Raw genomic sequence first — 20,515 nt, 5'->3', positions numbered from 1 at the left:
ACACTAAGGGCATACAATAGGTAACTGTCCTGCCCAAATGGGGTAGAAAACAGAGTTTCTCTAGGTACCCGCTGCTGCTCGAGGTGGTTACAATTTGAGAGAAGTACTGATATCCTTCACTTCCCAGACAAGTTAAGCTTAAAAATATCAGGAATAAAGCCGGGCGTGGTGGCGCACGCCTTTAATCCCAGCCCTCGGGAGGCAGAGGTAAGAGGATCACCGTGAGTTCGAGGCCACCCTGAGACTCCATAGTGAATTCCAGGTCAGCCTGGGCTAGAGTGAAACCTTACCTCGAAAAACCAAAAAAAAAAAAAAAAAAATCAGGAATAAAAAAGAAAAAAATCAGAGTGGGGGGGCTGCAGAGTTGGCTTAGCGGTTAAGGCAGTTGCCTGCAAAGCCAAAGGATCTCAGTTCAATTCCCCAGAACCCATGTAAGCCAGATGCACAAGGAGGCACATGCATCTGGAGTTCATTTACAGAGCTGGAGGTCCTGGCACGCCCATTCTCTCTCTCTCTCTCCATATATATTTCTGTATCTATTCCTCTCTCAAATAAATACATAAAAATACATTATTTTTTTAAAGAGAGGTTGGGAGATGGCTCAGTAGGTTAGAGTGCTTGCTGAACTTGTTCTCAGCATCTATGTAATGAGCTGTGCCAGGGCGTGTCCACCTGTAGTCCCCGTGCCGAGGAGAGCAGAGATGGGAGAATCTTTGGGGCTTGCAGGTCCACCAGTCTAACAGAAAAATGCCAGTCCCAGGTGCAGTGAGAGAATCCGTCTCAAGGAAATAAAACACAAGAATGATGGACAAGATCATGCTCTCCTCTGGCCTCCACATGTGTGTACACCAGGCATGAGCATCTGCACACACATATGCATACACCACACATATATACATATGCCACATAGACCATACATGCACACACACATGCACCAAAAAAAAGAGGGTGCTGGAGAGATGGCTTAGCAGTTAAGGCATTTGCCTACAAAGCCAACTCCCCAGTACCCACGTAAGCCAGATGCACGAGGGGGCGCATGCGTCTGGAGTGACTCTGCAGTGGCTGGAGGCCCTGATGCGCCCATTCTCCCTCTCTTTCTCTCTCTCCCTTCCTCTCTTTCTCAAGTAAATACATAAACAAAATATTTTTTTTTAAAGTCATCAGTGTAAACAGGATTAAGGACTACAGGATGTAGACTTGGACTTAAGACTAAACTGGATGCTGGAGGGCAGATTCGGACAATTCTGAAAGAAACATTTTCTTTTTTGCACATGTAGGTGTGCCCATGTGTGTTTGGCTGCACATGCATATGTGCGTGCCTGCATGTGGAGGCCAGAGGTGTCTTCCTCAGGCAGGCCTTCCATCCCTTTTATGACAAATGTTTTCATTGATGTGGAGTTCACCAATGGGCTAGACGGGCTGGCAAGCTCTAGAAATCCTAACTTGTGGCCCCCTGCTGGTGCTAGGCTTACAGGCATCACACCTGACATTTACATGGGTCCCCGGGATGAGATTCAGGTAGTCAGGCTTGTGAGACAAGAACTTTATTGACTAAGTTATCTCCTCTGCCCCAGGAAACCTCCTGATTAGACTTTTAGTTCCAGGCTAATTATTAAGTGGATAAAATGACACAAGACCAAGAAACCAGCAATCTGAAAGAGCTGCTAAGGAAAAGTCCAGTGAAAGGGAAAAGTCCCAAGATGATGGCTGTCCATCTAGCCAAGCAAAACCAAACCACAGTGACATAGGGCAAATCACTACACGGGAGGATAAATAGAAATGATAAATATCAGTGTTTGAGTGTGTAGAAAATTAGTGATGTGCCAGACAGCTGTTAGAACATTCGGAACAAAGTTAATGACAGATACACAGACAACTTAGCAAGTGGAAAACATGAAGCAACTGTGCTGGGTGATGGCTCAGAGGTTAAAAGCACTCGCTTGCAAAGCCTGCTGGTCTGGGTTCGATTCCCTAGTGCCCATGTAAAGCCAGATGAACAAAGTGGTACATGTGTTTGGAATTCATTTGCAGCAGCAAGAAGCACTGGCATGCCCATATTCATTTTCTCTCTCATTCTCTCTCTCAAATAAATACAATAATTTTTTTTTTTAATGAACAGGTAACTCCAGGGAAATACAAAGTCAGGACTAAGGAAATGGCTCAGGGGGTAGGAGCATTTACCAAAAGCATGAAGGGCCCTGAAGGGACCTGAGGTTACCTGAGTCCAATTCCCTAGGACCCAGAGTACGAGCATAAATTACTGTCATAAAAATTGACATTCATTATACACCAGAGGAATGCAGTCATATTAATTCAACCAAATAGGAACTCATCGAGCAGAGTGACTGTGATATTAAAGGGACAGTGGGAGCCCGGGGAGATGGTTCAGTCAGTAAAGTACTTGTTCTGGAAGCATGAAGACCTGAGTTCAAGTCCCACAACCCACGTTAAAAAATGTTGCATAAGGGCTGGAGAGATGGCTTAGTGGTTAAGCGCTTGCCTGTGAAGCCTAAGGACCCCGGTTCAAGGCTCGATTTCCCAGGACCCACGTTAGCCAGATGCACAAGGGGGCGCATGCGTCTGGAATTCGTTTGCAGTGGCTGGAGGCCCTGATGCGCCCATTCTCTCTCCCTCTCTCTAGCTGCCTCTTTCTCTGTCACTCTCAAATAAATAAATAAAAATACTTTTTTAAAAAAATGTTGCATAGGCCAGGCGTGGTGGCGCACACCTTTAATCCCAGTACTCGGGAGGCAGAGGTAGGAGGATCACGATGAGTTCGAGGCCACCCTGAGACTACATAGTGAACTCCAAGTCAGCCTAGGCCAGTGAGACCCTAACTCGAAAAAAAAACAAAAAATTATGTGTACATGTGCTTATAGGCTAGAGAGGCAGAGACAGGAGGATCCTTAGGGCTCACTGGCTAGCCAGCCTAGACTACTTGCTAAGTCCCAGGCAAATGAGAGAACCTATCTCAAAGGGAAAAAAAGGTGGATGGCACTTGAGGCGTGACACCCAAGGTTGTCCTCTGACTTCCATGCTACATATGTGTGCATACTCATCCATACACACATGTACACCTGCACAGATATACATGCACGTTAATTAAATAAAAGGCAGTATATGGAGAGTTAATAATGGGCTAAGTGCCACTCTTCTCTAAACAGCCTGAACACAAAGCATTCAAAACTTAATCATGGCTGTCATGCTGTTCATACGTGTAGAAGAGATGTGGGGGGGAAAAGAATGAATGGAAGAAACTACCTCAGAGAAACACTGGCACTCCAGAAATCCTGGTCTCAGGGGCAGTGCCATGTGGACATACGTGCCAGCCTGCTTCTGATGTATGGCGTCACTCTGCTAGCTAAGCAAAACTACCCAGATTCTACTCTGGTCTATGGCCCCATTTTCTGTTGCCAAACAAACACCAAGTCCTCACACCCATCAAGTCAAGCCTGGTACAATATGCCCATCTGTTTTATGGGAGGCAGAACAGGGCATTCTTCTTGCCCTGATTCACAGATGAGCCCCAAGGAGATAATGCCTGGCACCCATGTTGTCCTGAGTATCTAACTTTCTAGAAAACTGCAAATGCCAGGAAACAGGCAACCTCATAACTAAGAATTATTAGAAGGTTGCCAAGAGAAAATGTGATTTTTGAAACAGTCTCGCTCTGTATAGTCAGGGTAACTCAGAATTCATGGCGGTATTCTTGCCTCATTCTCCCGATTTCTGGGATTATAGGCACAAGCCACCACACAAGGCAAGAGCACGCATCTTCTACAAGTAACAAGACATCTTGTTTGCCTGAAGTTCACGTCAGCAGTCACAACTTCTGTCACAGGACTGAACTCTGAAGAAAGGAGCAGCCTTACTGGGGGTGGCTGGGCACAAAGGAAAATGAGCCCTCAATGTACTTTGTCCTATTCCAAAAAGTTCCAGAGAGCAGCTGACAGTTGCTGTCTGGTGTGCCAATTCATTCTTAGTTTTTCAAAGCGGCAATTTAATGGCCTATGCCCACACTCAAGAGCTGTGTCCAACCCGTTTACCTTTAATCCTGATGAAGTGTTTTCAGAGTAGAAGAGGATGAGGTTCTCCTTCTTGGACTGGTGCCCAAAACATTCAAGCTCTCGAGTCCCCGAAGGCCTCTTTGGTTCTTGTCAACACATGGAAAAGCACCCTGAAGGGGACACAAAGGTGCTGAAGTCACCCAAGTACTGTGGTTTTCATTGATTTCTTTTTAATATTTATTTATTTATTTATTTAATTTAACAGAGAGAGAGAAAGAGGCACATAGGGAGACACAGGGGGACTGGGCACACCACTCCAAATGAACTCCAGACACACGTGCTGTGGCTTTTATTAAAAAAAAAAAAAAAGCCTTCCACCATTTCTCAAGAGCTCTGCTGGTTGGGAATTTGGAGAGAGATGGGCTGGGGGCTGTGGCATGAACATCAGGGCTCCTGGGGGGGGGGGGGGCCTGAGCTGTGCACTGGGGCAGCAGGCGCTGGGCTGGGACTCTGCTCCCACAGTCCCCTGTGTGGGCTGCCACGGCCTTCCTCACCACACAGTGGCCTGGAGGCAGTGACAACATTCTCAAGGACAGCACCAGGGAGGGGTCTGCACACAAAGCGGAAGTCACGTTGCCCTTCCAAACCTGGCCTTGGAGGGCATGTAATGTCACCCCCACTAGGTCACTGCCAGGACGGGGAGTCAGACTGCACACCATAACCAGGAAGCAGCAAGGTATTAATTAGTCCGTGAGTTAGTGCTGGGCCATCGCTACATGTTACAACCGGTCACCAACAGCTGTTACTAACTCAGCCCCGCCAAGCACAGGTACTCGGCTCACCGGAAGAATTAGCATTTTACAGATGAGACTGGGGAAGAGGAAGTTGGCCCGGTGACTTATTGCTTGCTAACCCCGGCCTGTGGGGACAGGGCTGAGACTAGCACCCCACCTTCTGCGACACTGTGGGTGGCTGTGGAGCAAAAACTGAAGGGCGGATGACGGTGACAGCTAACTCCGACTGTTTTCTTTTCTCTTTTAATGTAGGAAACATATCTATTTAGCTGGAACATTCCAGGAATAGCAGGAGGTTCCGCTTGGAGGTTCCTTAGTATCAGGCACGGTACTGAGTTTGTACCTGTGTGTGTGGGAACTCATGTACATGTGTGTGGAGACCAGAGGACTCCAGGCATTCTTCCTCAGGAACATCATCCACTTTTTTTTTTTTTTTTTTTAGGTTTTTCTGAGGTAGGGTCTCACTGGAGCTCAGGATGACCTGGAATTCACAATGTAGTCTCAGGGTGGCCTCGAACTCACGACAAAACTCCTACCTCTGCCTCCCAAGTGCTGAGATTAAAGGTGTGTGCCACCATGCCCGGCTTATAAAAATGTTTTATAAAAGAAATTAGCAAAGGGCGGCTAGAGAGAAGGCTTAGCAGTTAAGGCACTTGCCTGCGAAGCCTAAGGACCCAGGTTTGATTACCCAGTACCTACATAAGCCAGGTGCACAAGGTGGCACATGTGTCTGCTGTTCATTTGCAGTGGCTGGAGGCTCTGGTGCACCCATTCTCTCTAGCTCTATCTGCCCCTTTCTCACTCTCAAGTTAAAAAAAAGAAATTACAACAGGCAGGAAAATCCAATCCCAATGATGGACCCATACAGAACTTGGCACACATGAGAAAGAAAAGCTGGCTCTACAGGTATCCGCAGGCCCAAGCCCTCCCACATCACAGAAGAATGGCAAACAGCCAAATGGCCAAACGGCCAAACCGTGGGTAATCTAAAAGGCTAGGCAGAAAGCTGCATGCCCAACCTTTACAGCAGACATATGCAGCCCATGGACCCCACACTAGTTATGAATGAGGACCAATACAAAACTACAGGGCTAAGGAGATGGCCAGCACCCACATAAAAAGCAAGGCGTGGTAGCTGGGCGTGGTGGCGCATGCCTATAATCCCAGCACTCGGGAGGCAGAGGTAGGAGGATCACTGTGAGTGCGAGGCCACCCTGGGACTACATAGTGAATTCCAGGTCAGCCTGAGCCAGAGTGAGACCCTACCTCAAAAACCAAAAAAAAAAAAAAAAAAAAATGCAAGGTGTGGTAGCATGTCCCAATAATCCCAGTACTGTGGAGGTGGAGACAGGAAGATCCACAGGACTTGAGGGCTAGCTTGTCTCTCTGAACTGATGAGTTCTAGGTTCGGTAAGAGACTGTCTCAAAAAAAATAAGGAGGAAGACACCCGAGGTCAACCCCTGGCACCTGCAATGATACACACACACACACACACACACACACACAGAGAGAGAGTAAACTCACTTAAAACCTCATGAGATTTTTTTGATAACTCGATTGACAAGTTCTCAAGCCACAGTATCAAAAGGTTGGACATGGCCTGGAGAGATGGCTTATCGGTTAAGCACTTGCCTGTGAAGCCTAAAGACCCTGGTTTGAGGCCAGATTCCCCAGGACCCATGGCAGCCAGATGCACAAGAGGGCGCACGGGTCTGGAGTTCGTTTGCTGTGGCTGGGGGCCCTGGCGTGCCCATTCTCTCTCTCTCTGTCTGCTCTTTCTCTCTCTGTCTGTCACTCTCAAATAAATAAGTAGAAACAAAGTTCAAGATATTCTGAATTAGACATATGAAAACCTACTTAAAAAAAAAAGTTTGGACATGCCTGTGACAGTGTTAGGAATACTGGTGTTTGATTTTGAATCTATTCTTTTCTTACTTTTTACAGTAGGTATGTTCCTATATAATAATTGATAGAACAATACATTTGTTCCTGACAGGCACCAGTGAAGTCATTTACACCCGCCTCATTCCTCAAGCAATGGTAAAGCTGATCTCGGGGTGATCCTGAGGTTTCCCTTTAGTTTGTCTACCTATGCCCCTTCCTAAGGCTTCCTAAGGCTTGTGATTACCACTTGAGGTTTGTAAAACCACCCTCATCAAGTGTGTGGGGGGGGGGACCCACACAGAGGCCCTCTTAATCTCTCAGCACAGGAGAGCTCCCAACTAACTTTGGGGGACCTGGCTAATGTAGAAAGGTTGGGGGTCCTTGCAGGGGACTGATGTTTTTAGAGACTCCAAGCAACAGGTATAAACCCCACAGGGCAGGAAGTGCCCAGAGACTCCAATCCCCAATTCTCCAGAGTCAACTGGAGTGTTGATGGGATTTCTCCTTTTCACAAGCCCCAAAACACAAATCAGATGTGATAACAAAGAAAAACATTCCCTTCTCCTTCCAGTCACCCATCCCCTGGCATGACTACTCTTCCAGATTACATCACAAATTACCGCCTAGACACAGCCATTCTCCCTGTTGGTTTCGGTCCGAAAACTGGTTGGTATCAAATTGTTTGGCAACTTTGGCTTTGCATTGTCACACCTTGCACACCTCTGCTTAGAGACCCACTATCTACATCTACTTCTTGTTTGCCTTTTGAGCAGTAGTTTATTGAGAATATGCTATATTCTGTGTGTGTGTGTGTGTGTGTGTGTGTGTGTATGTGTGTGTGTGTGCAAAATTAATGGTGCTTGGTTGTCTTACTGCTCACTCTGCAAACCTTCCATCGCCTGGACTGTCTCCACCCAGGGCTCAGGACCCTCACTCCGTCTAGCCATTCCACATACCTCCTGAGAATAATCAAAACGAGTCCAAAACCAATTAAAAACAGATTGCGCATGTTGTTTCTACCCTGGGCTAGTAGGGTGTGCCAAGGAGCACCCCTACATCTGTCCCTTCCTCACTTGGGCATCCACAGCTCCTCCTCACCAGCGAGCTGGGCCTTCCCCGAACTGTTGGCTCTCTCTTCTCCAGCCCACAGGGCCCGTCCAATCTCAGCACGGGTCCAAATCCTGCACCTGCCCACTCACTACCTACCCATCTAAGCAAGCATCCCTCCCGGGCGCCCGTTGCGCTTGTCCCCCCTTCACTTGGGCACCCATCTTTCCACCTAAGCTACGTGCACCACAGCCCTCTCATCTGGGCACACGCCCCCAAAACCTGCAAACAAGTTCCCCTCTTTAGCCATAGAGGTTCCTCACCTGTGGCACACGTTCCCAATCCCCAGGGCACACGTCCTCCCTGGCCCCCTCCCACCAGCTGCCCCACTGGTGCACACGACCCCTAAACCTGCACGCTCGCCCCTCTCCTGCCACACAGCTCCCTCGCTTACGCACAAGTCCCCATCACCTAGGTACACGTCCTTCCCCCTCTCTGAGCTCCCGCCCTTCCTCACCTGTGCACAAAGCCGCCGGCACCTGCGTGGCCGGTTCTTAACAGAAAAAGCCCAGCCGCTCGGCGCACGATTATAAAGCTAACTCGGCTAGCCCGGTGGGTCCGCCCTGCAACGCGCCGCGGGAAGACGTACGACGACAGGCGACCAATCGGAGGTGGGCCTCGCTGCCCGCAGCCCGCGATTGGGCGAAGCGGTGAGCTGACTCCTAGCCCACCGCGGGCACCAACTCGGCGGCGGCGAGCGAGAGATTGACAGCAGGGTCCCCCCGCCCCTCGCCCCGCCCCGCCCCGCCCCGCCCCGCCCGGGGTCTCGCCGAGGTCTGATGCTGCGGCTACCGCGTTGCAATCTGGCTGGGGCGACCTGGGCGCACAGCAGGGGTTGGGGACCGCGCAGGCTCACCCTCTCTCGCGGGTGGTAACAGTTGACGTCTCTGCCAGGGGGTTCACGTGTATGGAGCGCACCTGGTGGGTCCAGGTTCTGCAGTGGAGAGGGGGCGGGGACCGGCCTGCGCGATGACCACGTCATCAAGCGGGTGTCGAGGTGTCCACTGTGAGAAGTGATGCCCAGAAACACAGAACTGAGCGTGGCAGGTCAGCGAGGGGACCGTCCAGGTTGGGTTCTAAGTAACCCCCCGACTCCCCCCCCCCCTTCGCCCCCGCTCCGAGGTGGAGCTCACAATGGATGTTAGTTAGGGATGCCATCTGCTCAAGGATGGGTGTGAAGCAGCAGGGTTGTGCAAACGGTTTCAAAGTTCGGCCAGAGTGCAAGTCCAGACTATATGGGCCAAGCCCCATGGGGAAACTCCAGTGAGAAGAAAGCCCCACAGAACTGTCCTCTGGGGTGGAGTGGCATGCCCTGTGCTCCCTTGTCAGTCCTTGCACATGGGCCAGTCTTTCAAGGGTGAAGGAGAGGTGGGCACTGGTGTGAGTGCTCACCCGACACTTGACAGGCTCTATGATGGACAGATCACCCGGGCACATCACTGTGTCCCTCATATATGTATTTCCCCCCTGCATCTATTTGGGAAAAGTCTCACCCCCCTACACCTGGCAGGCCCTCTGGTGGACAAATCGCAACGGCACATCTCTGTGTCCCTCATATATTGTCCCCCCCCCCACCATCACACACACACAAAAAAAAAGTCTGAAAAAAAGTCCGACATTCAGAAGTGTTGACTATAGCAGACAAGGCCTGGGCCTTGCACACAGCAGCTGAGAGCAGCTGGTCCCATTGCCTGTCTCTCATTACCTTTTCCTTCTCCTCCTCTTCCCACCTGAAAGTCAGGCAGCTGCAGATCCCGCGAGAGCTCCCCGCAGACTGGGCCTTGAACTACAGTTGGGCACTACTAGCCATTGCATCTGCATTTGGCCCAGTGATCCCGCTACAATGGTTCTGGCAGGAAGGAAGGGATTCTGAAGAGACACCTGTGCCCCTCCCTTCTCAGACTATTGACACAAAGACTGAATTTCCCCAGAGGTCTCATGCTGAGAGAAGGAAAAGACTAAAAAGCCTGAGGGGGACTTGTCTCACAGCGCTGACAACCTGTCACTTTGTCCCAGGGCTGAGGGTGAATCTGATTGTGAGAAGTCTCCGTTTTCCTTTCTTGATTAATAAGTAAATCAGTAGAATGATACTTTGAGACTGGTAAATATGGCCTTCCAAAACAAACTTTGACCCTGTTGACTTACCATTTGTAAGAGGACTCTTGCCTGTATCACTTGGTGCAAAGGGTTGGTCTAATTCAGCTCAGCACTCCTCCAACATGTGTTATTAAAACACTATTTATTGTCAAGTCGTTTTCTCTCAAGAATTACCCCTTTTATTTATTTTTGAGGCAAGCCCAACAGACTGTCCTTTTTTGTTTATGCAAGAGGAAGAGAGAGAGAGAGAGAGAGAGAACTGGCACACCAGGGCCTCCAGCCACTGTAATCAAGCTCCAGACACGTGCACCATCTTGTGCGCATGTGCGACCTTACACACTTGCATCACCTTGTGCATCTGGCTTATGTGGGATCTGGAGAGTTGAACATGGGTCCTTAGGCTTCACAAGCAAGTGCCTTAACTGCTAAGCCATCCCTCTAGCCTTTGCCCCTCATTTTGTATAAAAGTCTCCTCAAGCCAAGCGTAGTGGCACACATCTTTAATCCCAGCACTCGGGAGGCAGAGGTAGGAGCATAGCTGTGAGTTCAAGGCCACCCTGAGACTACATAGTAAATTCCAGGTCAGCCTGGACCAGAGCAAGACCCTACCTCAAAAAAATAAAAATAAAAAATAAAAGTCTCCTCAGCTGAAAACACACCACTGTAACCTCAAGTCTGAAAAACGGTCTTACAGTCCTTCTTCACTGCTCACCTCCAATAAAGCAGTCTGTAGCCATCTGAGGTGTGGTTTCATTTGTCGTTCACGTCACCCAGTTGATTCTGGTCCCAACTAAGATCTAACAGGCAGGCTTTGCAAGTAAGCATCATTGAGTCATCTTCCAGGCCCAGGAATTCCCCTCCCGACCTTGTCACTTTGTTTTGCTCAGAGTTATGACCCTTTGTGGTATGGTTCCATATTGGCCAGTGGGAGTCCTTCCAAACTGGCTTCTCCCTTTTTTTTTTTTTTTTGTTTTGTTTTTCGAGGTAGGGTCTCACTGTGGCCCAGGCTGACCTGGAATTCACTGTGCAGTCTCAGGGTGGCCTCGAACTCATGGCCATTCTCCTACCTCTGCCTCCTGAGTGCTGGGATTAAAGACGTGCACAGCCACGCCCGGCCTGGCTTCTACTTTTGAATGACACATTCATCCTTCCTCGAGAATGGTGCTGACCTAGGCCCATGCTGCTTGCCAGGCAATATGTCTATCACTGAGATGAGTTTTGTAAGAGTTTTGCAAGGCTGCCAGGAGTGGAGATGGTAAACCCAAGTCTTAAACCCACATCCCTGAGGGTAGAGTTTGGCAACTTTTGTGGGGTAAAGAACAGGGTGGTTTAAAACCTGGGGAAAGGTAACTAGAGGTGAAATACTACATAAAGAAAGTTCATGGCTCTCCTGGACCCATGTTCTGACCTGAGGGTGCAGTTTCCTCAGCCTCCTGATGACAAAAGGTCACTCACTGGACATCCATAAAAGGCCAGGCTGGAGAGACGGCTCAGTAAAGAAGATGCTTGCCTGAGAAGCCTAAGGACCCAGGTTTGATTCCTGAGAACCCACATCAGCCAGATGCACAAGGAAGGTGGTGCATGTCTGGTGTTTGTTTGCAGTGGCCAGAAGCCCTGGCCTGCCTGTTCTCTTTTTCTCTCTTATAAACAAACAAATAAAAATGCCCTTTCCTTTAAAAAAAAAAAAAGTAAAAATAAAAGGCTGCTGTATGTAGTGGCACATGCATTTAATCTCAGCATTTGGGAAGCAGAGGTTGGAGGATTGTTGTGAGTTTGAGGCCAGCCTGGGCTAGAGTGAGACTCTACCTGGATTAAAAAAAAAAAAAGCAGCCAGGTGTGGTGATGCACACCTTTAACCCAAGCACTCAGGAGACAGAGGTAGGAGGATTGCTGAGTTTGAGGCCAGCCTGAGACTACATAGTGAATTCCAGGTCAGACTGGTCTAGAGTGAGACCCTATCTCGAAAAAAATCAAAACAATAGATTAAAAGCCTTCACATTCCTGAGAAGTAACCTAGCAACGCTTATCCTTAGCACACATGTCAGAGGGATCTCTGGCAAGATGCAGCTTGACTCCACACCCTCAGAATTAGTCATTTCCAAGGTCAGCCACAGATAAGATAAGAGGCAAAGGGGAGCACGGAGCATGAGAAGAGGAAAGAACAAAGGGTGTTTGCCTTAATGAAGCTAGGCCAGTGGTGTCTGTTAGCTGCTAATCTTTAATCTCTAAAATGGGGTTCAGTGCTCCCTTGGAAAAACAAATCTTTCTCTTTCTCTCTCAGGCACCTGAGGTTCACTTCTGAGCTGGAGTCACAGGGCCTTCCTTTGGCAAACGCCCAGCTGTGGCCCCTCCAGCAAGGGTGCTGCTTTAAGGGCATCCATCATCCTGGGGCAGCAGGAGGAGCTGCTCTGCTCCAGACCTGGACAGGCCCTCGCCAGCTGCAGATAGTTAAAACTGAAGTATGAAGAGGCCGTCGGCAGGCTGTTTGAATTCTGGGAACAAAACCCCAATGGGAGGGTGTAGGGTGTTGGGTTTGAATAAATGAACGCATGAGAACTTTTTGTGGGCCTGGGGAGATGGCTCAGTGGTTAAAGGTATCTGCTTGCAAAGCCTGACAGCTCAGATGCAATCAGTTCCTCAGGGTTCACATATCCTTGGCTGCACAGCAAGCTGGGGGCTAGCCTGGGCTACATGAGACTCTGTCGGCTAAATAAATAAATAATAAAGGAAAGTAAAGGACTTTGGAAACAAGGGTTCATCTTACAGCAGCATTAAACCAGGAGATAAAGGAGTGTTCCCACACTAAGGGTGAGACAGTTACTAGTTACTCGCCTGGAGAGGGGAAAAGAAAGCATTCCCGACCTGAAGACACCAGGAGAAGAACAGCTGCTGGCTCTGGCCGAGCGGGAGGACGGGAGCGCAGTGCCCTGGGTTTGCGCGGGCTGGAAGGTGCACGTAGGAGGATTCCCAGGTTCCATACCTTTGGTGGTGAGTTGGAACCTTTCACTAAAGTGAAGGAGGGGCTGGGTGATGAAACAGAAGGGGTGGGCAGCTCTGCAAGCCGCTTTCCTCCGCGCGCTGGAGCCGGGGCTCCCGGAAAGGTCTGCACCGAAGACTCCTCTTTGCGCAGGCGCGGCGAGCGCTCCGCGGGGGGCGTGGCACGGGGTCAGGGGGCGGGGCTTGACGCGGGCGGACGGGGCGTGGCCAGGGAGGGGAGCCCAGGAAGGGCGCTCGTGGGTACGGGCAGGCGGGCGGGTGGGTGTAGGGGGACAGGTACTGGGACAGGCCGTCCAACTTGGGGGACACAGCAGTACCCACCAGTCCGTTCAGTCTCCAGCCCAGGCGACTGCAGCCAGGATGGGCCGGAAGGTGACCGTGGCTACCTGCGCGCTCAACCAGTGGGCCTTGGACTTTGAGGGCAATTGTCGAAGGATCTTAAAGAGTGAGTCTGGGGGAGCGAGCGTCCACTCTGGGCCTGCTGTAGCTAGTCCAGTGAAAGCATAGCTTTGTCCTGGAGGGAAACTGGCAGAGGTAGGCAGGGAGACAGATAAGATAATGTGCAGTGACCTGATCCGAGCTAGCTTCATCCAGAATCTCCGGGTAATGTGAGGACCGTCCACAGTGCCTGGAACGTGTGGGGACATGCAAAGCATGGGTGAAGAAAAGTGTGACTTGGAGGTGGAGGCGGAGGGCGCTTCTCTGGCTGGGCATACAGCTGCCTTCTACTGTCTCCTGGGCCTCATGAGGCAAGGCTGGGCGGGGGGGGGGGGGGGGGGGGGGCTGCTAATCCTTGGATTCTTTCAGTTGAAGGGGGTGTCAGCCATTGGTGAGGGTGTTGTGGATGATGCAGACAGAGATCTGGTGGTTTGGGGGGGGGCATGAGAGACGTCATACTCAAGATAAAATAAAATGTGAACTGGTTGCTCAGAGTGTGGCTGCTCGGTGCTAAGGTCAGCCTCCATGCCCTTCCTGCCTCTCACTTCCTGCAGTTGCTGATAGGTACACGGGTGCCTGCTGGCCTTGGTTGCATGGTTGCTAGCAGAACTGGCCTCAATGGTGTCAGGGACACCACAGCATTTTTGTCATATTTTAAGTTTTTGTTTTCAATTGCAAGTGAGAAGATTATAGTTTTTATGGGGTACAAAGTGATATTGTGATTTTTGGATAAAAGAATAATTAAGTCAAGCTAATTAAGAAATCTGTTACCTGAAGTTATTGTGAATGATCAAATGAACCCTGCACTCCCCATCCCCTTTTCACTTGCTCTAATTTTTGTCACCACATGGCTAACACCATTCTGTTTTATATCATTTGCTTACATATTGGGCCTATAATTTATCATCTGCCCCTTGCACCACTGAAATCAACTCCATGAGGTCGAGAGCCTGTTTTATTATACCCTCAGCCCCTGGAACAGTGCCTCCTCAATAGTATTTAAGTGAATAAATAACCAATGCTCGGCACTAAAGGAGTTCTCTGGCTCTAACAACCCAGTGTGGTTCTGGCATCTCTGGTCCTGGGGTTCCTGTCACATCCAAAGTCCCTGAAAGGCCCAAGAATTCAGAAGCCCAGAAATACTATCACACTCCAAAGGGAGCTTAAGCGGGCCCCTGCATACTTCAAACTCCAGGCTTTACTCTCTGTTGGAAGCAAGTAAAGAATCCCTCTTCTCATTATATCAGAGCCCGCTCCTAATATAAAACTAGGTAAAAAGGGCATGAGAGAGCCCTCAAGGATGGGAAATGAGTAATGAAGTAAACCATTTATTTGGTTTCTGTAAATAGCCTGCACCATAAGCCTTAATAGCCCACACCATAAGCCTTAGTAGCCCACACCATAAGCCGTAGCAGCCTGCCTCAGACCACCAAGGTCATAGGAGGCTGATACCATACTCTGCTACCCCCACCCAAGGACCTGCGCAAATGCTGACCACCAAGGTCATAGGAGACTGATACCACACTCTGCTACTCCCACCAAAGGACCTGCACAAATGCTGCCACCAAGGTCATAGGAGACTGATTGGTCCATGAGGGGCTTGAACAAATTAAACTAATTGGCTTAGAAACTATGGAGTGGCACAAACTGACTGGCTCGCACCCCATGGGCTCCTGATGTTAAAAAAATGATTGGTCTAATGCACAGGCTTTGTTAGAAACCCTATAAAAACTGTCCCGTTCCTGCATTCGGGGCTCTGCAGTCCTCTACCCCTGCGTGGTGTACGACTGTGGGCCCCAGCACGCTTGGAATAAAAATCCTCTTGCTGTTTACATCAAGACCATTTCTCGTGAGTGATTTGGGGTGTCGCCATTTCCGGGCAGAGTGTGGGGTCCTCGTTCTGGGGGTCTTACACCCCTACTTCTGCAAACTCTGCACCCCTCCATGTCCAGTCCTGGCCCAGACCCCAGCCAGCCAATATTAAACTCTAATGCTGGGATCCAAGTGCAGGACCAGTTCCACATTGCCAGCAGATGAAGCAGCTGGTGGGTGGCCCGTGCAAGCTGCAAGGCCCTGGGCCAACAGTGCCATGAGCACATGCAGGTCCCTGTACTTCCTGTCACCTAAGGTTGGTCCAGACCTGTGGTCACCTAAGCTTGTTTATTTCTATTATTTTCTTTCTTTTTTAAAACTTTATTTTTATTTATTCATTTGAGAGAGAGAAAGAGGCAGAGAGAGGGAGGGAGAGAATGGGCACGCCAGGGCCTCCAACCACTGCAAACGAACTCCAGATGCTAGCGCCCCCTTATGCATCTGGCTTACATGGGTCCTGGGGAATCAAACCGAGGTCCTTTGGCTTTGCAGGCAAGTGCCCTAACTGCTAAGCCATCTCTCCAGCCCCTATTATTTTCTTTAAAATATATTTTTTAATTATAATTTTTGGGTTTTTTTATGTAGGTTATTGTCTTATATCTCCTTTCCCCCCACACCCCATCCCTATTTCCTTGAGGATCTTCCTTAGTGGGGTAATTGGTGTTCATTATAGGATAACTAGGGCCTCAGTCTCTGTGGGTGGGGGGACTGTGCAGCTCAGTGGTTAAAGGTGCTTACAGCTGGATTTTTAAAATTTTTTTTCTGTTTTATTTATTTATTTAAGAGGGACAGACAGAGAATGAGGCTGAGAGAGAGAAAATGGGTGCGACAGGGCCTCCAGCCACTGCAAACAAACTCCAGACGCGTGCACCCCCTTGTGCATCTGGCTAACGTGGGTCCTGGAGAATGGAGCCTTGAACCAGGGTCCTTAGGCTTCACAGGCAAGCGCTTAACCGCTAAGCCATCTCTCCATCCCTGCAGCTGGATATTTTATCTGCCTCTGAGCATGACCTAGGAGCTGAAGTTGCCCCTCTTTGTTTCTGTCTACATATAGGTATCAAAATCGCCAAAAGCAGAGGAGCAAAGTATAGGCTTGGACCAGAACTGGAAATATGGTGAGGTTAATCACCCCAGCGTTCCGCTGTAGGGTGGGCAGGTGGTGGTGTGCAAGGGCAGGAAGAAGGGGCCAGTATTAGTCACGGGAGAAATGCCAAGCCCATTTGGGGGTGTCAGCAACCTGGAGTGTGGGCCTGGTGGGTGACACAGCTCTCCTGTCAGCGAAGTTGGGTGTAACACTTAACCTTCTTGTTGCTGGGACAAAATACCTCACAAAAATTCGCTTAAGGAGGAAAGGTATTTTCAGCTCACAGCTCCAGGTTACAGTCCACTGTGGTAGGGAAGGCACAGTATCAGGATGCCGGGCAGCTGGTTACGTTCAGTCATGGGAGAGCCATGAATGCTGGTGCTCAGCCCGTATTCTCCTTCGTATCCAGCCCTGTGGGATGGCACTGCCCACACATATGGTGGGTCTTCCCACCTCACTCAACCTAATGTAAATACTCTCACATCAGCATTCCCAGAAACTAGTGTCCTGGGTGATTCCAGCTCCTGTCATGTTGACAGTGTAAATGATCACGCTGGGTAACCCCAACTTTCCTGCTGGGTGAATAGAAGCTCTGGGCTTGACCAGGCAGGGGCTGATTTCAGAACCCACGTTAGAGCTTCTCTGTGTGCTGTGCTCTGAATGTTCATGACCCTCACAGTATTCCTGTGTTGAAACCTAGCCCTCAGGCTGATGGTATCTCATGGGTGAGCCTGGGGCAGGGGCTTGGGTTATGATGAATGGGATCTTGCTTGCCTCTTCCATGTGAGGCCACCTGGAAGGTGTCATCCTTGAAGTATCAGCTAGTAGAGCCATTGGGAGGAGGTGTGTCACCCTGGGCTGTATGAGACCCTGTCTCAAAAACAAATAAACAAGCAAACGAACAGGGTTGGAGAGATGGCTTAGCAGTGAAGGTGCTTGCCTACAAAGCCTAAGGACCCCAGTTCGACTTTCCAATACCCACATATGACAGATGAACAAGGTGGTGCATGCATCTGGAGTTTGTTTGCAGTAGCTAGAAGCCCTGGCATGCCCATTCTGTCCCTCCTTCCCTCTCTATTTTTTTTCTCTCTCTCAGATAAATAAATAAAATATTAATTTTTTAATAAAACAAACAAAAGTAAAAAGAGAGGAAACTGAGGTGTAGCTCAATGGCAAAGTACTTGCCTAGCACATCAGACCCCTGCTTGTTTAAGTATTAATACTGCCTGGTCCCGTGCCTACCCCATTCTGACCTGATAGCTCAAGCTCAGGTCCCACCTCCTGCCTGATCCTCTCTCTGCAGTGGCTATGGATGCTGGGATCATTATCACGAGTCAGACACCCTACTGCATTCATTTCATGTCCTGGCGAAACTTCTCGGCTCTTCGATCACCCAGAATATCATCTGTGATGTGGGCATGTAAGTACCAACGTGAGTACACAGCCCAGGAAAGCTCAGAGAAAAGGTGGCTTCAAGGGGACAATGCATCCAACTGTCCCCTACATGCAGGGATTCGGAATCCACCCAGCGAGAGATGCAAACAGTCATGTTGAAAGTGAGTCTGTTCACCCCCGGGGCCACCTGGCCTGCCCCCACTGAGTAGCAGCTCCTGGAAGAGGTTTGTGGGGGTTCTTTCAAAAGCTTCCCGACACCCTTGCACATGCTTTGTACAAATTGGAGCTTAGTGTTCATCTCATCTCATTCAGTGAGTCTCTGGGCGGCTGCCTGTCACTCTTTATGGGCATACCAGGCACGAACTTACATATGGCATGGCTTTTTAGGCGTGACTCCACAGTACATTGGCCTGGAACAAACTAAAAATTGCATGTTCATGTCACCAAAACTCTCCACCTGAGATTCTTATTTATTTATTTATTTGTTTGTTTATTTGAGAGACAGAGGGGAGGGAGAGAGAGAGAGAGAAAGAAAATGAGAATGGGTTAGCCAGGTGTAGTGGCTCATACCTTTAATACCAGCACTTGGGAGGCAGAGGTAGGATGATTGCCCTGAGTTCAAGGATACCCTGAGACTACAGAATGAATCCCAGGTCAGCCTGGGCTAGAGCGAGACCCTACTTCTAAAAACAAAAATCAAAACAAGCAAACAAAAAGAATGGGTGCACTAAGGTCTCCAGCCACTGAAAATGAACTCCAGAGACATGCGCCACCTTGTGCATCTGGCTTATGTGGGTCCTGGGGAATCAAACCTGGATTCTTTGGCTTTGCAGGCAAATGCCTTACCCACTAAGCTATCTCTCCAGCCCTCCACCTAAGATTCTTACTGCAATTGTCCCTAGGCAGGAGGTGACAAGTCACATATCACCCTCCACTGTGGCCCACATTGAGCTGACCCCCCTATCAAAATATAGAAAAACGTTAGGAGCGTCCATAAAACCACACGTGTCTTCATTTGCTTTTACCACCTGTGGAGTTTTCTTGTTTACTGGTCACTTGTAGCACTATCTTGGAGTAGCCTAGATATGAGTTCTACCAAGTTATTTGTGTCTTGTTGACAGAGTTTTATATGGAATGTGCTAGCCTGTTCCCACATAGCTAATACATATATATATATGTATGTATGTATGTATGTATGTATGTATGTATGTGTGTGTGTGTGTGTGTGTATATATATATATATATATGTATATATGTGTATATATATATATATATATATATATATATATTGTTGCTGTTGTTTTGTTGTTTTTCAAGGTAGAGTTTCCCTCTAGTCCAGGCTGACCTGGAATTCACTATAGTCCCAGGTGACCTCAAACTAACGGCGATCCTCCTACGTCTGCCTCCCGAGTGCTGGGATTAAAGGCATGTGCCATCATGCCAGGCTGATACATAATTTTGTCCTGTACATTGTTTGCTATTTAATTTTATGTGTTAAGCTTTGACATTATATTCATGACCTCACTGGCTGCCATTTCCTGCACAAAACATGCACAATATTGGGCTCATCAACTTTTCATAATATACGATACAAGAGGAGAAAAAATTAAAGGGCATTAAAATAGGAGAGGAACTTGTAAGAAAGAAAATGTGATACTCACATAAAGCCAGATGCAGAGTGGCACATGCATCTGGAGTTCGTTTGCGGAAGGCTAGAGGCCCTGGCATGCCCATTCTCTCTCTTTCTTTCTCTCTCCCTCCCTCTTTGAAAATAAATAAATAAATAAGAAAATGGGATACAGTAGAATGCAGGTGGGGAGGGGACAAAAGAAGGTAATAAGAGGGGATTATGGTCAAAATATGTCATGTACATGTATGAAGATTATCAATAAAAAATTCAAAATGTTAGTATCTATTATTATGATGGTTTAAAAGTTCATGTTGTCTTTTATAATTGCATGACTTCATTTGCCAGGAGTGGTGGTGTACGCCTTTAATCCCAGCACTTGTGAGGTGGAGGTAGGAGGATCGCTGTGAGTTCAAGGCCAGCATGGGTCTACAGAGTGAATTCCAGGTCATGCTGGCCTAGAGTGAGATACTACCTTGGAAAAACATGCAAAAAAAGACTTCTTTTCTGTGTAGATATTGTTCCAATGTACCTATTAAATTCATATGAAAATGTACATTTTAAGAAAGTCAGTAAATGTATGATAGTGTAAAATATTTCATAAATTAATGGCTAAACCTATAAGTAACATTATCTGGAATGAAATGGTTAAATATACTTTAATTTTGAGTAAAACATTTCTGGGATGTTTATATAAAACAATGTAATAGTAAAATCTGAGTTTATCTTAACTCTTGGTTGTAATACGTACTTGCTTAATTATTGGAGTGGTTAATTCCTACTACTTTTCCACTGATATCATCTTGTGAACTAAAAGATAAATGTGCAATAAATAATATATAAACAGTCATATAGAATCGTGAATGAGTTAACTCATTACGTAAAACAAAAGGTTTCTAAGTCCATTTGCTAGATTTTAGCACCATTTAGATAAATAAGTGTCTTCATAGTTTTAATGTATGTAAGGATATAGAGAGCTGTTTTCTAATACCATCATCAGTAGATTGTTAATAAGACATATCATTTCTCCCACAGTGTGGACCTTTAATAAATCCTAAATAATTTTTGTTTTGTTGTCATAAAATAAAAACTTTGATTATGTCTTAAAAAAAAAAAAGCTTTAAAATTTCTGGGTAGTGACAACTTCTGTTTGCTCATTTCCCATTGGCTCCCATTTATGTTTGAAGGGCTCGCTCCACCTATGGATCAGGA

At 48.1% G+C, this 20,515-nt stretch overlaps 2 protein-coding genes across 6 annotated transcripts in view; one reads left to right on the top strand and one right to left on the bottom strand.

Moving 5' to 3' along the window:
• The window catches only part of Dhcr7 (7-dehydrocholesterol reductase), a 36,462-nt gene extending 23,453 nt beyond the window's left edge, over nt 1-13,009 (bottom strand). Inside the window, exons 1-3 of one of the 4 annotated variants that reach the window (XM_045141593.1) lie at nt 12,871-13,009; nt 8,650-8,797; nt 4,047-4,177 (exon numbers count right to left, since the gene is read on the bottom strand). The gene's annotated coding sequence lies outside the window, so the exon portion shown is untranslated. Of the gene's footprint in view, nt 1-4,046; nt 4,178-8,250; nt 8,368-8,649; nt 8,798-12,752 lie in introns of those variants that run through there. The other 3 variants (XM_045141591.1, XM_045141592.1, XM_004654233.2) reach the window with 3 other exon arrangements.
• A 140-nt stretch (nt 13,010-13,149) lies between these two features.
• The window catches only part of Nadsyn1 (NAD synthetase 1), a 64,673-nt gene continuing 57,307 nt past the window's right edge, over nt 13,150-20,515 (top strand). For both annotated transcript variants that reach the window (XM_045152220.1, XM_045152216.1), the window contains exons 1-3: nt 13,150-13,332; nt 16,252-16,312; nt 17,585-17,701. In XM_045152220.1, the coding sequence (XP_045008155.1) occupies nt 13,248-13,332; nt 16,252-16,312; nt 17,585-17,701 (263 nt within the window). In that variant the 5' untranslated portion in view covers nt 13,150-13,247. The remainder of the gene's footprint in view (nt 13,333-16,251; nt 16,313-17,584; nt 17,702-20,515) is intronic.

The sequence above is a fragment of the Jaculus jaculus genome, chromosome 1 (assembly GCF_020740685.1).
Source record: "Jaculus jaculus isolate mJacJac1 chromosome 1, mJacJac1.mat.Y.cur, whole genome shotgun sequence".
Lineage (NCBI taxonomy): Eukaryota > Metazoa > Chordata > Mammalia > Rodentia > Dipodidae > Jaculus > Jaculus jaculus.
The sequence above is the reverse complement of the archived record's forward strand: the minus strand, read 5'-3'. Positions and strand labels throughout refer to the sequence as shown.